Source organism: Falco naumanni, chromosome 13, assembly GCF_017639655.2.
Source record: "Falco naumanni isolate bFalNau1 chromosome 13, bFalNau1.pat, whole genome shotgun sequence".
NCBI classification, from domain to species: domain Eukaryota; kingdom Metazoa; phylum Chordata; class Aves; order Falconiformes; family Falconidae; genus Falco; species Falco naumanni.
This window is the reverse complement of record NC_054066.1, coordinates 23,671,010-23,688,709: the sequence shown is the minus strand read 5'-3', so window position 1 is coordinate 23,688,709 and position 17,700 is coordinate 23,671,010. Positions and strand designations below refer to the sequence as shown.

Genomic DNA, 17,700 nt, shown 5'->3' with positions numbered 1-17,700 from the left:
TGCAAGAAGGAGCTGGAGAGCATGTGAGAGGAGTGAATCATGTGTCCTTTCATGTATTGAGAATTTTGGGATGACAGCCCCATTTTTTGCTTTTCTCTATACTCAAGAAAGGAGTCATCTGTTATGCCGCTTCTATTTATAAATAAAGTTTAATTGCTGAGAGCTAAAGACAAGGAAAAGCAAAGTGGCTGGTCAGTCTGGATTTAAAGCACAATCTATCATATCCAATACATGTGGCATGTTTAACTATCAGCTTTAAGAGCACCACTTTGCAAAAGTCGAATGCCCCCCAGCAGTTCTGTGGAGTCGTTACCACTATTTTTCAGCTCAAACTCTGAATGAAGTTATGTCTTGCAAGCACCTTTATAGTGTATTGAAATAACAAGCAGAAAAAAATCCATCATAATGTTTCTTCAATGCCCTTGGTATCCTCCAGAAAGTGTGTGCGCTGAAATCTGTATGTAGCAAACACTTTCCCTCTACTTAAAACATAGACAACAAAACAGTGAGATCTGTAAATGTAGGTATCATGCTGTGAATCATGTGGTAGGTTTTGTTCACCTTTATAATATGAGCAGTCTAATAAGTCCCTCTGGCCGCTGTTTCTCCTGTTAAGTACCATCATGTGCCATCAACAGGGGACTACAGCAGGAGAAAGGCAAACTTGGTGTGGAGAAAGCAGCAGGAATTAGCCCAGTGAAATCACTTGACAGAACAACCACTTGTCAATGCTGGTAATCTTGACTGGGACAGGAGTAGCTGAACATCTGACTAATATATATATATATTTTTTTTAAAGGCAAATAAAATAACCTTTGTGATATGCTATGTGTTTCTGGGTAGATGAGGTTTATGACATTTCCCCAGCAGCAGCAGTTGATGCTGCATGGGGACCAGAGGGGACCAGACTGTGACATTCTTTCTCAAATGCTTCTTGCTTTACAGTACACAAATGTCCCCTGGATTGAAACGGGACTGGCTGTTCTTTATGAAGTGCGTGTGTGTGTGGGGCAATAGAAAATGCTTTGCTTTTTTAACCTTTAACTTCACATCTTACCAACAGTGGTGTGTGTATAAATCATATAATTAACTCTAGGTTGTGTAGCTGCAAAACTGAGGTGGCAAAATAGACTTATATTAAGTGTTGCCATGGCTTAATAAACTCTGCTTTAGCACAGAGACGTTTTTGTCAAAAAAAACCTGTTTAGGACTGCAATTTGGATTGTAGGTTTGCATTTGCAAATGAAGTAGAGGGCAGAAAGTTTGTTCTATTAAAAACCAAATATATTTGTTTCTCTTCTCAAAGTAAGTTGTAAAACTAGTGTCTGTATCTGAATTTGTCTTGCAGATTTTTTTAATTTAGTTTGTGTGTGATGGAAATATGATGGAATCTTTTTTTCTAGCTCTATGAATTTTTTTTTCAAGGAAGGCAAAAATGGCCAAATCTGTCAGGCCCATAAAAAGATTTTAATCACCAGTAGCAGAGCAGTTCTGGCCCTGTGCCTATCTGTATTATCAGGTATAATTGCCTTTGTCATTTGCTCTTTGGGTCAGAGGTTCTGCCTTGCCTGGATCATTCAACGCTACGAAAATGGAAGGGAAAAGTGACTATGTTTCCACCCATAACAGATGTGGATTTGGCAGCTGTTTGTTCAAACTCAGTGATAATTTCTTCTGTCTTGGGGCTTTCCTCCCCTCCATTAAAGCTCCCACACTGACCCCTTGATGGCTGATTATAAATCTGTAGGACCGTGGTTCAAACCTGCTATCCCATTCTTGGCTGCTGCTGGAGGTGGCACTGGGGTTGACCTTGTTTGAACCATGGTGATGTTATGCTGACCTCCTCAAACAAAAGGCAAGTTTGCTGCTGACTTCAGTGGTGCTGGGATTTCACTCTGTATTTTTGGGAGCCTTCTTTTGTTTCAGCAAAAATATTTAAATGCATGAGGTGAGGTCTAGAGCTGGTAGAAAATATTACTGTGTAGGAGCAGTGTAAATTCATACAGCTAGTGGGGACTGGCTTGAGCAATCTTAGCACACCACTCTGCTCTTATCTCTTACGTGATGAGTTTCTTTTCCTTGTACTCTGGATACCAGATACCATGTATGTCTGCTTGAACCATGTGATCCTGTTCCTCCAAATTCATTTACAGAATAGGGTGGTTATGGGGAATCCAAAAGATACCCAGTTTCAAGGGTTTTTTCTCTTTCTCATACTCATTAGAGACTGAACAACCGCAGTAGAGGATTCTCACCTCTAAAAGCTCTATGTTTTATTCAAATAGAGAATTGTGGGGTTATTATTTTTTTTTAAATTGGAGCTTTACTGCAGCTTTCAGAAAGACCAGGGTTTTATTCTGTATCCAGTACCCAACCCACTGTCTGTTTATACTTCTAGCTTAAATGTTCAAAGTCCAATGCACACAGCAGTAACAGATATTTCACTTTCCCAGAGATGCCACTTCTATTAGCCTGCACATCAATAACCTGGGCTTTTGGTCATCTGAAGCCAGTAGCACATGGCTTCGGGAAAGAACTGGAAAGCAGCAGCTGTGTGTTTCTTTGGGGGTGTTTGCCCTCAGCCTGTTCCACCTGCCTCACACCGATGCAGATGCTTTACGAGTGCCCATCTTGGTGAAACACGAAGTACCTTTACCTCCCACTAAGCATGCGAGTTCAAGCACTTACTGTTGTTCCAGCAGCTGCTCTCTGAGAGTAAAGGAGATATAGCTTCCCCAAATATCTAGCTAATGTTTCTTTTGCTAGGGGTTGCTAAGTAGCAGTTTTTGTCAACGCCCTATCTGGTATCAAAACCTAAGAATATAAATCCTGTGATTTGCTAAGACACCGCTGATGAGGAAATGGTTGTGATTCCTTCAACACAGAGAAAACTAAAAAACTGTTATTGCTAGGGAAAAAGCGTTAACATTAGCATTTACAGTCTGGGGAGGAGAGGCTTCTTCTACTTATTTTCAGGAGAATAATTTAAGAATTGCATTAAAACAGTCTAGTCTACATGCAAATTTGATTTTTGACCTTTTGTACTAATCAAAAGCCATGGTGCTAAAAAGCTGTGTACATTATTGCAGAAAGTATGGAGTAGAATTAACTAATATACCTTCAATATGGTTGTAACAGATTTGAAGGTTATTTCACATACTTCACTACGTAGGGATCAGGATCTAAAACACTAGAAACGCTTCAAGTAGCAATTATTAACTCTTGATGGAGATCCTGGTGATATGTGTAGTATACTATGGGTATTAAATATGGCAAGTAGTTTTGGTGGTTATGTGAAGTAGGGTTATAATATAATAGGCCATAAAGATTTGAGAAAATTGCATGCAAAGTGATTTTATATAAACTGGGTACACTGTTAAATAGTTAGGGCTAATTTTTAAAAGTATCTAAACCCCATTTGAACTCTGTTCCTAATGCAATTCACTGAGCATTTCCGGACACAGGAGGAACATGTGCGGAATGCATTACCCACCAAAAAGCACACGTCATTCACACATGCACAGGCTTCTGCTGCCATACACACTACACACCAGCAAGTGAATTTTATACTCACAGTTAATTTGGTGCTTCTTATAAAATCCATTACTGGCACAATCTTTTTCCCGGTGTTAACCCAATATCTTACTGTTTCTTCTTCTGTGACAGGACTGAAAGGTGTTTCCCGGTCTAGGGAATGAAATCACAAAACCATATACTGTATTTATTTGTATACATTTTCCATAAAGGATCTAGCAGGATGATGGGTAAACTGGAGGAGGAGAGAAGAGGATGAGGAGAGCTGTCTGGACAGTCAGGGCTGCCGGCACAGAGAAATGGATCCCAAGAAACTCCCTGACCCCCCCGATTTAGCAAGGATCGTAGAGGTCACCCCTGAGCTATCCCAGCTATTAAGCAAGTTGACATACCTGAAAAGATTGGCAGTATTCTTGTTGACCACCTTTCCAGGATTTTTCCAATATGTTTGTTTCTAAAGCCCAGAGTCAGTAAGTACTTCTGGGAAGGCAGAGATGGCCACCCAGCTGTCTGCGGCAGGATGTGAAATCCACGAGGATCTGGAATATGAAAATGAAAATGATTTCCACTGTCACATGTCTTTTCAGTTGTAAGAGACGTTACTTTTTTGGAGGGGAAAAAAAAAGGAAGACTAAGGAGGAGTGAAAAGTAATCTAGAAAGCTTGCCAAAACAAAGGTGACAAAACCAACCCATCCAGCTATTTCAAAACTGGGTTTTGAAATTCCAACCTTTGCACCCTTTTGAATCAACAGCTTAAATTTTGCTGATGCATAAGATAAAAGACGTTCTTTCTGCTTATGCACTTTTCAATGCTGATCAGCCAAAGCATTAATAACTCAACACCTGGGTAACGTAACATCCTGATATTTTAACTGCAAAAGAAGCTGTTCTATTGCTCCCTGAATTTGTAAGGTTTTATTTCCTATAGGTTTGTGCTTTTACCATCACTACCACCATAGTCTCAGGCTTCCTGCATGTCCTTTCTGATCCACCCAGCTGGCACGTGACAGCCTGTGCTGTGGCTTGTCCAGAGTTTGTGACTGCCGCTGCCAAAAAAACCTGTGTAGCACCTGAGTCCGTCTGCCCTGACCTCGGCGAGGACAGATGCTCAAAGCAATCGTATAAATCACCTTTGCTTAGGGAATCAGACCAACCCTTTCCTCCCTCCCTTCCCCCTGCGAAATATAAACCTAGATTGAATGTCAGTGTCACTTTTCACAAAGGAGTGCTCTGTTTTCAGTGAGCCCTGCTTTTAAGATGCCAGGCTGCACGGTCACAGTGACAAATGGAGAACCCCACTCAGAGCTCCCCGGACTTACCCCTACATAAATCAAAACGAGTGGACCTGATATTCCCTTGCAGCATATTCTGCTTGTGATGGATTCTCAATTTTGCAACAAACTGCATTGTACACTTGGATGTAAATGTGTAGCTGTTCCTTTTCCTTGGCAGTAAGGGAAACTTGGAAATCAATTCAGTCCTTACACTCCAGCAGAACTTGGACTAAAATTGGGCAGATGATTGTTACAGAATAGGAAGGTTATTTAAAATAACATGTTCGTGAGACGTCTGGTATTTCACACCCAGTGTTAAAATGGGCTCTGCTCATAGTTTTAATTTCTCCTATGTAAGATACAGACCTGCAGGTTGAATGCTCAGTGGTACTGCACCAACAATGAGCTAAACTTGTTGCTTGTGATGTTTTTTTGGTGAGCAGTGTGATTTTAGGTCAGATCCCAATAGGTAAGTTGAGTAACCCCTACTGCTTTGGTTGGCTTCACCTAACAGTACTGTGAGTTCCCCCAGTATCAAGTCTAGCAAAAAGAGCTGCGCCTGCTCTGTCTGAGAGGGTCTCCAGCACAGGATGGAGGGAGGCTGGGAGAGGTCCCAGCTGTGTGAGATCTCTCACACCACTGCGTTCTCAAAACCCTGATACTGTTTGTTTTTTTCCTGGCTATCCATCCCATTTAATTCTTAGAAACGTCAGCAATCCCCGGATGTGCACTCAGAAAAACTTGTTTAAAATTGAAGCAATTCTTTTAATCAATAGGTTTTTGTAAACAAACACATTTGAAGGCAGAACTGGCTTTATTCAGTCTGTTTTATAATTGACTAAAGTGTAGGACTGGCATCTTTTACCACCCCCACCCCACCCCCCCTTCTTCCTTTTCCTTAATGAGAGGAGTAAAAAAGTGACTTGTGACTCTTTCAAAGTCATCCAGCGATACATGAACACAAACCACAAACTTAGTTTCAGAAAACCTCACCCTTGCTGTACATTGAGGGGCTTATGTGAAATACGAAGTTATCTTTTTTAAAATTGGATCAGGGAGTTTTATTTTATACTCCTTTTAATGCCAAGACTTTTGTTCCAGGAAATTCTCCACAAAGTCACATAAGCAAGTAAACAGTAGACAGGGACTTTACAACCTCTGTGATTGATATGTCCTCATTTTCCCTCTTTGAACCGCCCTAAAGCTCCTGCCACAAACCCAGTACATGGGTGGTCTGCAGCTTGCACAGCACAGTCTAGTTTCACGCTGGTTTCTTAAAGTGAAACAAACCCAAACAAGACAAGTTTACTTGTGTTAAATATTCACGTTGGTTTGTGGTAAACGCTTGGTTTCCTAATTCCTATTTGTGTGTTTCAACTGGATTTTCTTTTCTTCCCCAAAGATGCAATGTGTATCCTTTTGGGAGCCTTATTTTGCCTGCTGAGCACTGGGGCTCAGCAATGCTGCAAGGACTAATTCGTCTGACCTGGGTGTAACTCTGGCAGGGTGCGGGAAGCACATCAGCCTTTTCGATGACCCTGCTGGAAGCAGCAGTGAGAGGTGTCTAAAACATACCTAGTTTGTCTGACGAAGACAGGGGCTTCCCAGAATTTGACCTGAAAAATGTACTTTTCCCTTTACGTTTCTCAATCACCAACTCAAAGGCAAGTGTTATCAGGGTCAGCTATGTTCCGAGTCACCAGGTTAATGCTAATAAGAAATGCCTTTTATCCTCCTGCCTCTCTTTTGCCAAAATGTCATAGAACCATAGAATTGTTTAGATTGGAAAAGACTTTTAAGATTGTCAAGTCTAACTGTTACTCCAGCAGATTGTAAGGTATTCATATACATACTGTGGTGCTGCAAGAAATGTCCTTAAGGAGGTACTTCTAATTATTTCCTACTAATTATTTCAGCTCATCTACATTACTCACCTTGATTCACTGACAGATACTGAAGCAGCAGGTACTAAATGATATACTGTAATATATGAACTAGAGTATGTTTCTCTGCAAAATGTATAGAATTGTACAGGAACGTCACGTTTCCAACTCATGAGCTATAATTAATTATACCAAAAGGAAAGGGTTTTTTTATTAGCAGTGGAGCACTTGGCACTAAAATAGCCATTCCTCTTGAAATAAGGCTGTGGTCACCAGAATTTAAGCATCTGTTTACTTCAGGAGATGCTATTTGAGTTCACTCTGCCAGGAGATGACAACAAGCCCTGCAAAAAGCCCTTGTTCACTCTGCATCCTACTTGCCTTCAACAGGCTGAAGGAGATGTGGCTATGCCCATCCCTGCAGCCGAGATGCTCTCAAAGGTGGCGGTCAGTCCATTAGTGCTTGTAGGAGGGAGGATACTTTTGGAAAGCGAAAGCTCTGCTGCAGGGTTGGCCATTGGTGACCGACGGAAATCCACGGAGATGGGAATGAACTTGAGCCTCACTGTCACTGAGATACACTGCAAATCTACCTCTGAAGAAAAGATTAGTTGCAATAATGAAATTCAACAATGGAAGCATGGGGCTGCATGGATAAAAATCAACTTTATGGGAATTTGCAGCATAAAGTCTGTACTTTGCCTAAGCATTGATTTGATTACCTAAATCATGTACAATCATAGAGCAAATCTCAGAAGTTCATTTCCATTGCCAGAAGTGCAGAAATGTCTGGAGCGCTCAGACTCTTTTTCAGCCAACTCCACACATGCACAAACAGTATACAGTTCTTAAGAGCATGTGAAATCTGCTGTTACCTGCATATATGTGCTCCGCGTAATCAGGGCGCTCTTTAGCAAACATGTCCTTTATCTTGCTTATTTTGTCAGCCTTGACTTCTGTCACAAATGGTGTATACATAACTGAAAATGATACTTCACTGATGGCTTCCTCAAACATAGCCTAAAAAAAGGCAAAGAAATTATACATTTCATGTTGGTTAATGGCTAGTTAAAAAAAAAAAAATAATTACTTTCACAGATGATATTTTCCCTTTAATAATTGCACAGTCATGCAAAGATAACATATTTTGGTCTTGAATATTAATTAGAGGGGAATTTAAATTAGTTCCAGAAAACACTGCCTATCTATACTCAGAAAATCAATTTAATGGAGAAAGAACATTTGTAAACAGTTTTCAGTGCAGCAAGCCTATGTCTTCAATGAGGAGAAAAGTATTAGATAAATTATCTTTTAGATGAAAAGAAAAAGTGGTTCCATGCTCTCTGAAGGTCACATCTTTCATCTGAGGGTTTTATTCAGTCCTTGGGAGCTGGTTAAACAATACTAAGCATTCATATTACCCCTTGGGTTGGCATGAATCAGACACTGTTCCTGTATGGAATATTAGTCTTAAAATATTGCATTTAAACACCATTTACATTAAGAATGAAATTCACTCCTGTGCAGAGGGCAACACAAAGCTTATGAACCTTGTCATCCCTTAAAAATGACTCAAATGACGCATTGTGCTGGTCTGATGTTGAGAGGTGGATTTCACACTCAGTGGACCCCAATGAACTGGTGCTGGAGCTGCCAGGAGCAGCTACCAGCCTGGAAACAGCCTCGCTCAGTACTCTTATCGATCAGCGTGGGGGAGGCTGAGCTGCAGTTCCTCCTGGGTTGGGATCTGTGGAAGATCACGTTCAGCACTGCTCGGGCTGCTACTGTTGCCCACAAAGATTTTGTTGTCTTGACGTGGGCAGTTCTTTTTGGAAACTGGGGGAACTGCAAGGCTTCATTAATCTATCTTGGCAGAAGCGTAAGCACGTTTAATAGCGACAATACTAACACCAAGTTAATAGAGTTGGTTGGAAAAGCATGAGAGGAAAAGATATATTTTTTTAACCGGGTGTATGAATCTCCCAGATCATCTTGTACACTGAAATGATTCACAGAAGATATCATTATGGGACTAGCCTGGTGTTTTATTGACAAGTCCTCAGTTTTGTTCCGCAGTTTATCCTCCACCTATGTAAAATTATCCAAGACATAGTGTGCCTCCATGAGTCATTTGTTTAGCTGATGACTGCTCCCACCAACCTAGAATGGAAGGCTGAGAGTGCCAATTAGTCAGGTATCTAGGTCCTTCTCTTTAACAGCTTTTGACAACAGGTCCTCTGATATAGTCTTATGTCAGTTTATTTCCATCCTTTTTATTGGTGTGGGGTGTGAAGAAATACCATAGAAATGCTAGAATAGTTTTGAGCAAAGATTGGGGTAGGCTGCTGTATGTGCACCCCAAATGCTCTTACACTGAACGCTCGACCTGGGTGTCAAGGGTATCACTGGGGATTCATTTGTATTTTGGATTACTATGTCTAGTCAGCCCATTATCCTTCGTTTACTGGAATGGAAGCAGTCTGGAGTGGCCAGTATTTAGCCCTGGAAAATTAACAAGCTTCAAATGTGTGCGATAGTATCATGACCACCTGGGGCAGTAATAACATTCCCTCCCCAGTGAGGAGGAGTTCCAGCTCTCCATGGGCACAGCTGTGTTATCTGTGGTTAATGCCACAGATCTAGAGGTATCAGACCAGAAAATAGCGAGTGTGTCCTCCTGCCAGGAGCTCAGGGGCCCATGAATGGATACGTGCCTGTTCCTCCCTATGGGAATACTTACTAGCCTGCACTGATTTGTAGCAAAGTGATTTTGGGATTTCATATTTCTATGGACTTTAATTATCTTGTCGTTCAGGGCCCTTAGAGGATCAGTAGCAAAACAATGGTACCGATCTAGCTTTCCAAGGTACATTTTTAAAAGAGCAAAGGCCTACTTGTTCAAGTTTTACTGAATTTCATGTGTAAATGTAGCCACAGAATTAGGTCAGCCTTATTTTGTGTGAGAGGTTGGGTGTTCTGCTTACTTTCTATAGTTTGGCAGCCATTTCCTAATCTGGGTTAATATGAGCATGTAACATGTTTTTGGGTGTATCTGTACACTTCAGGTTTAAAATACATGGAGCGAGGCAGTGAGATGAAACTGAGCAGCTGGACCAGACGAGCTCTGTATCCTGCCTGCAAAGTTCACTTTTGGCTTTATCATCCTCAAGAACAGTTCAAAGTCACACCTATAATATAATAACAGCCATGTCCCCATGGCTGTTCTGCACAGCATGCAAATAGCGACTGGCTCAGAGGGCCATAACGGTAAAATGTCAGCCAATGGAGAAAAGAACAGAGCCATAGTTCCTGGTCAGTAGTGCTACTGAAGGTATTCTTATTACCCAAGAGCATTTTTTTTCCCCAAGCTACTGACCCTGGACATAGATGCTATTTGTTTTATTATCCTCTTGGATTTTTATGAGGTAAAGTCTTTAAGGATATAAAACTTCAGCCCATAAAAACTTTGGAGGAGAAAACTTTATACGATACCATCCCTAAGGATCTTTCTGCTTAAGACTTTATGCACTGAAGTCCATACCCATGGATGAATATCTGGCAACGTGTCCAGGAAACAGGGATGCCTACAGAACATCATCTGTCATGCTGTACACTGTGCAGCTACTCAAGATACAGTCACACCGTGGAGAGGATTGTAATGGCTCCAAGAGACTCGCAGGAGAGTCCTTGCAGAGAGGGCAGGACAACTGTTTTTTCCAATCTGCATGTGTTTCGGTGTCTGCATCTGAAGGGTACTTTCTGCAATGTCCTCATAGATACATCGGGGAGGGTGTTGCTGTTCTGGCCTGGGCATGGAAGAAGTGTCAGGCTTTTTCATGAGTATGGGGGTAGCTGCTAAACTGATAAAGATGATAAAGAAAGATGATTTTTTTTTTTTTTTTTGCATATCTTGCAAGTGAGCCCTGCAGCAATATCTCAGCACATGGTGCTACACTCCAGCCTTCAATTCAAGCAGAGTTAGAAAAATGGAGTCCTTGAGAGGAGTTTAAACCATGAGAAAGTGCTCCTCTAGCAAATCACAATAATGTAAACACTATGATTGACATGAGTCTGCTGAATTTGGTGGTTTACCTCAGCAGCAGACAAAATCTATTGCTTTAGCAAAGATGCAAGAACTTGCTCAAGAAGAGGGTGCAAAGTAGTCTGATGATAGGGAAGATTTCTTTTTGAAGTTATGGGACTGACTCATGCTCTGCTATGTCAGGAGGTTTATATGCCTGTTTTGGAAGTGTGGGGAATCGGAGAAAGTCTGCAGAGAAACCATCTGGAGACAAAATGTCTCAAGGAGTATTTATATTGTCAGCACTTCTATTGAAATACCAATTAATTCCTCCAAGAAACGCAAGTGTTCACAAAATCTGAGGGACATACATTGCTATCATGACAATTCAAAAGCCAAAAGAGGTTCCTAAACAACAAACTTTGTTTTGATCAAGTGTTTGAACTTGTATTTGACCCAAGACCACATATTCCCCTGAGCAGCTCAGCTCTGCAATATCCTTGCATTCTATCCTAGTAATGTTACATTTCATGGACCTTTTAGTAAAACTTAAACTTTAGCCTAAACAATCTTATATTGTCCCTTCAACACCCACTAAAATTCTGTTAAGAGCTCATAAAACGGATAGGTAGATGCCTAAGAAACAAAGCCTTCCCATGCCAACTTTTGATAGCAAATGATAGAGCTACTTCAATATTTTTATGAAGATCTTGCCATTTTGCCTGCTTAGAGCAGACATAGAAGAAGAAAAATGACACTGTGGCAAAAAATTCTTCATAACAGTGACAGCAGCTTTCCCTGCTACAGTCCCTAACCTTAATCCTCTTTAACTACAGAAAGGTTTAATTTGGAAAATCCAATTATCTTGACATCTAGAATTAGCCAAAAATTTAGATATCTTTCTAGTGCCTTATCTTGCAGCTGCAGTGCATACTCAGCCACTGTCTCATTTACAGTACAGCAGGAATTGATGCTTTTATTGATGATTTTTATTAATGCAATGATATCAGTCAGGGTAAAGCCATTAGCCTCTTCTATGAACTGCTTCCACTCAGGCTGGTAGTTAGAATTATGGGCACACTGCAGTGCAACCTATGCGCTTTTCTCTATATATTTGCAACCTTAAAGAAGTATCTGGCAGCCCTGCCACTAAGTCTGTTGCTGTTGTGATATGAATATCTTCTCAACAGCATGATCTTCTTACATCATTTTTATATATTTTTTTTTTCTGCTGGAAAAATAAGTAGACAGAATGCCAGAGCATATCCTTTTCTCAATATGTTTATGGTAAGAATAAATCGTGTATTATACAATAGATGAGAACTTTCTGCTTATCTGCCATGTAATGCCTCCCCATTAATGTAGGTCACATCAAATATCAGCTTATTTAGGTTCTTAAGTTATTAACGTATTTAAGTCTCTGTGAGTTATTTTGTATGCAGTGTATTTTGAAAGCGGATTTGCAGAGTGCCACAGCGATAGATCTCTGTATTCTGCTGACTTCTGAAAGGCAGAGGTATTGCAAATAGGTTACCTTAGGCTTCAAGATCTGATTGATACTCTAGTAAGTGTCTCTTTATGTTTTGGAAGAAAAGAAATCCATGCTTTATATTCTTCCAAAGAGATCACTATTCATTAAAGAAAAACCCTGGAATACATAGACTATGGGAAAGGCTGGAGGCTGCTCTGAAACTCCCTGTTCATGGTGGTGGCAGGTGGGAAAACTGAGCAGAAATGTGGGGATGCCACTCTGGTCCTGGGAAGCTCTCTGCACACCAGCCCCTGCTCTGCTCTTACAAACTCAGGTGCACAGGGTGCCACAGGAGTCCTCAGCTCTTCTACCACATGCTACCAGCTGAGGATCCTCCCCTTTCATCTCAGCACAGGGGTAAATGTGAAGGATTTCAGTGTTTCTCTGCTGCAGTGGAGCAACCCTGAGACCAATGACACAGAGGCTGTATTTGCTTTGCAAGGCTGATCCACAGCATTGACAAGGTGAGCCCCTGCTCCTGCTTGGGTTACGGTTTGTTGCCATCGGTAGCTACCGTGTGTATCTGTACAGGCAGGAGCTCTAGCTCCAAGCATCCCTGCAGAGGTGGCTCCTGGCCTGGGCCACCTACCCCTGCCCCAGCTGGGACCTTGCGGCTCCCCGAGATGCCGTGATGTGAGCAGAGCCGGTCCAGCAGAGTGAGCTGAGCTCCCATGGACAGGCAGCGTGAGTGCCGTGCCATGCTGGCAGGCTCTCGCACCCAGCTAGCTGCAGTGCAGACACGCTTCCCTGGCGTGGTGACGGAGGCAGACATAAATCTGCAATGGGGCAGTGGGGTAGTGGGTGCAAACATCAAAGAACCACCCCCATGAACAGGCCAGTTCTCTACGTGAAGCTATTGGCCAAACCCACAGCTTTTAACCAGTTTTGTTAATATTGCCCCTTTCTTAAAGATACGAGAGATTTCGTGGTGAGAAATACCCTAATTCCAATAAGGCAATTCACTGTGACTGCTCTGAGCAGCAGGACGGCCTTTCCAGTGCTGGGAGAAGCCTTTCTCCATCACAAGTCCTCAGCAGGTGCTGGGTCAGCTCCACATGGCTCCTGCTATGTCAGGAATGGGTCACGGTTTAAACAGCGGGGTTATTTTTATGTGAAAGGGGATTATAAACTGTGCTCAGCTGAGCAGCTTTGGTAGCCTGGGCTCAGACAGGCATCTTAACTCAGACAGGCAGAGCTAAAGGCTGAGCATCGCCGAGTGCTGTACATGAATGTAGTCAGAACCCGCTGGCCAGCGCCTGGATGCTGCATCCATCTGGCGGTTCATTGTCCTGGTTTTGGCTGGGGTGGCGTTAAATTTCATTGCAGTAGCTGGTACGATGCTGTATTTTGAATTTAGTATGAGAATAATGTTGGTAACACACTGATATTTGTAACTGTTGCTAAGCAATGTTTACACTAAGTCAAGGACTTTTTAGTTTCTCAGGCCCTGACAGTAAGAGGGCTGGAGGGCCATGAGAAACTGGGAGGGGACATGGCCGGGACAGCTGACCTGAACTAGCCAAAGGGTTTTTAGGGTATTCCATACCTTAGAATGTCATGCTGAGTATATAAGCTGGGGGATGTTGACCAGGGCCTGCCTTTCACTGCTTGGGGACAGGTTGGGCATCGGTCAGTGGATGGTGAGTAAACAACTATATTGTGCATACTTGGGGTATTTTTCCCTTTTGGATTTTATTTCTCTCTGTCTTTCTAATTACAATTATTATTATTTATTTATTTATTATATTTTATTTCAATTTATTTATTATTTTTTTCTTATCTTAACCCATAAGTTTTACCTTTTTCCTATATCTCCTCCCCATACCTCTGGGGCAGGGAGTAAGCCAGCAGCTGTGTGGTACTTAGTTGGCAGTTAGGCTTAAACCATGGGGTTCAGGCAAGTGCTTGAGAGACAGGGAGTGACCCTGGTAAGGAAATACTTCTGGAAGAAAGGGGATACTTGCTGTAGGGGTTTTTCAGGACTTTTAGCCCAAAAAGGAAAAAAAAAAACCCCAAAACCAAAAAAACAAAAGGAAACTAAAATGCAGAAACTAACTGAAGGAGATGTCGGTCCTTCCTAGCACTGAGCTCAACATCTTTTGGGAACTTGACTTAAATGTGAAGAGATGAACCAGCCAGCCAAAGACGGTGACTGATGTGGTTAGCCTGTAAAATGGACAGCACTGTTCAAAGGGGCAGTGAGAAATCATGCCCAAGTCATTGCAATAGCAAACTACTTTGTGTGGCTGAATGGCTGCTAATTTAGTAGAAGACAAGCTGACTGTACGTAGAGGTGTTTCTGAAAAGTGACTATATGTATTTTTGTGTGATGTCTCTGTAGTTCTTCAAGAGCAGATGTGCAAATGGAAGGCCACATAACCAGTAGCAATCTTGGGAATGGCGCAAATTCCTGCCTGTAGTTTCACCTCCCTAAAGAAAGAAGATGGTATACAAAAAAAGGGAAGAGGATAATGAATGTGTAACTTCTTAAGGACCTTTGCAACTCAAGGGAACAGTAAGGGCCTGAGAACTGCACAAAATATTTTTTTTACGCTGATTTCTCAGGTTTCTTTTGTAAATCTTAAAGCTCTGCTTTGCAACCCAGTAAAAGCCAGAATGAATTGAAAATTCTACTTGTGAAATATACACATTACTTTTGAGCTACCCTGTAGGTATTTAAAATGGTCTGGAGCTTTGCTGGCCAGGTTGTTCATGTTGAGCATCTTTGAGACATGATTTATGGGCCTCTGTTAACAATTAAAATCCTAATTGGGTTGGTATTTTGTTTCATTTTGGGATTTCAACAGCTACAGCAAGGTATGTGTTGCCTGTTATATTAAGCTAGTATTAAATAAATCCATCTTTCCTGAAATTAGAGCAATTAATCCATCTGTTTTAATAATTGTGACGTTTAAACTAATAACTTCTCATAGCATGTAAATATAAGTACGATACAAACAACAGTTATTGTACTATGAATGATCTGGTACCAGAAAAATAAAGTAGGTAGAAAACACATGGAGGTAGATATTATTAAAGGAGAAAGAACACAAGAAAAATGTTAATTCCTTAGTTCTGTACATGTAGAATTGTTTCTGGAATGGAAGTACCAGCAATAACAAGAGCAATAAGAAGCTCCCAAATCAGTATCAACATGATAGCAACTCTCTGTTATGTTATTTTATTTGCCTTCTCAATCCAGTTTTCAATTACTCCATACTTTTATTAGTGTACCTGAGAGCAGAATGAAGCTGATTTTTTGCAGCTGAGAATTATGTCTTATAAACAGTGCATTCCAAAACCAGACTGGTCTGAGTCCCTGAAATGGCATACATAGGAAGAGGCCCATTCTACACTGAAAAAATGTTAATAATTAAATAGCCATGAGGCAATGAGAACACAAGAAATCCATGCACTGGTCAGAAGCCGTGCTGAGATAATCTAGATATCAGTGCATTGTCTTAAGAATGAACTGATCTCCCTGCTTATGGGCCAAAATCTTTTCGTTCTAATGTGTAGGATGAAGGAAAAGCATTACATCCCAATTTTCCACCAGAAAATTAAAAGCTGAGTGCTTCAAGGCAAGTGTCCTTCAAAATGGCCATAGATACAGAAGAGGGAGGATTGCCTATTGGTTTTTATGAAGAGGGATAAGAGAAATGTTACCTCTTTTCTGACACAAGAAAATTCAAAATTAATTCTTAAAGCAGAAACAATCTCCACAGACCTCTGAGACAATATAGGCTTACGCATATTAGACACTTACTTCTGCCTGTACACACAACAGTCATTGACCTCAATGGGATATTCCCCCAGATTTGATTAAAGAAGGGACTTTTCTGCAGTGAAGTGTGGCACAGCATGATCTGCTAAAATAGCCTCAAGAATTAATGAGAAATACATTTTCTCAGTGATATGATGGCCAGGCTGCCCTGAGAGGCTGCCTGTCAGCTCCTATCAGTCATTCCATTAGGAGGATTGCAAAACATCCCTGCCGTTGCCAGCTTGGAAACCTCACGCTCCATAGCAGGACACGGGTCAAGCATGAGCATGCAGGACTGCTGATGGGCCTCATCCCTGGCTGAGACTGTAGAGGAAGTTTTGGCTGCCGAGAGCTTTTTCCTTCTAACTTTCTTGCCTTGGCTCGTCACCCCACAGGGTGTGAGATAAAGCTGAGCTCTAAAGGAGTTGACAGCACTCATCGCTGCACACTAGGTGTTCAGCCACCTTGCAGGGCTGGGTTATCATTTGCTTTGTTGTGTGATATGTGTATTTCTCTGTGCTTGCAACAGCCCAGATTTTTGAAATGGAAGCACCTGATGTTCATAACAGCAACGAGAGAGCAAAACAAATGTCTGAATATCCAAACCTCTGTGTCAGCCAATGCATGTGCTACTGGAAGCTTTCTCTGTGATGTTGAGTTTAGCTGACAGAAATATTCTCAGAAACACAAGTTTGTGAGCTCCACACGCAGCAGTCAGAGCCAGTGTTTTCAACGTGCCAAGAGCAGCTCTGTGATGGCTGCAGTCTTGGCCAAAACACTGGGGTTGAACTGGAACTAAAGCTAAAAGCCCAGTTTACTCCAATGCAAATTAAAGGTCTCCATTTGAGCTGTAGCAAATACACATTAGCTACGTTATGGAATTAAGGCTTTTAGTACAGATGGTTACGGAAGCATACAGATATGAACCTACAAGCTTTGAAATGCCTTCCTGGGGTTCTGTTAGTTTCTGCAACGTATGCGTTTCTGCTGCAATGGCATTTAGTGTAAGACTTTGGCTAGATGGGATTGACTTTGGATATAAGCACATAATGAGCAGAAACTTTAGTATCAAATAGGCCACATGGTTTTCACAATAAAATAATAAAAGCAAATACATTTGTACTGTGCTAATGAGTTAAGACTGAGATGCTTAAAATTAGGTAACAAAGGCACTTTATACAAAGATGTCCATGCCGGCAGATATTGGTGAACTCAGGCTGCTACTTTCAAGATATTTGCAAAGTTCCTGTTTGATAACGTTGGCATTGTTGACATTGTAGTATGGATGCGCTATGTTTTTACTTGTGGAATGAAATACCCAGCTTATAGAGCACAGTTTTTAGCTAGTGGAAATAATTTACAAAGGTGTGAGTAAAACTGAGCTGTTTGGAGAGGCACTCTTACTGTGGGATGAAATATCTCAAGTTCATTGTTTGTTTTGCTGTCGCCAGCTGAGAAATCACATTGCTGATGACAAATGCTAGCAAGCTTACCTGATTATAGTAATAAGTTAGTTTAAACTTTGTCTTGCTGCTACCACTTTGAAAATATCTACCATAATACATTTAATAACTTTCACGGTATTATTTATTGTGATGAACTCTATTTAACTCGCCTATCTTTAATCTAATGGCCAATACACAAATCATCCAATGCATATTCCGTAGTGGGTTACGAAAAAGAAGGCATCCAT

General features: G+C 41.3%; 1 protein-coding gene across 1 annotated transcript in view; it reads right to left on the bottom strand.

The window, feature by feature from the left end:
• Positions 1-17,700, bottom strand: part of SPATA16 (spermatogenesis associated 16) — an 87,203-nt gene that overhangs the window by 25,875 nt on the left and 43,628 nt on the right. The window contains exons 6-8 of the mRNA XM_040613581.1: positions 7,568-7,712; positions 3,927-4,073; positions 3,575-3,687 (exon numbers count right to left, since the gene is read on the bottom strand). Coding sequence (XP_040469515.1) covers positions 3,575-3,687; positions 3,927-4,073; positions 7,568-7,712 — 405 coding nt within the window. The remainder of the gene's footprint in view (positions 1-3,574; positions 3,688-3,926; positions 4,074-7,567; positions 7,713-17,700) is intronic.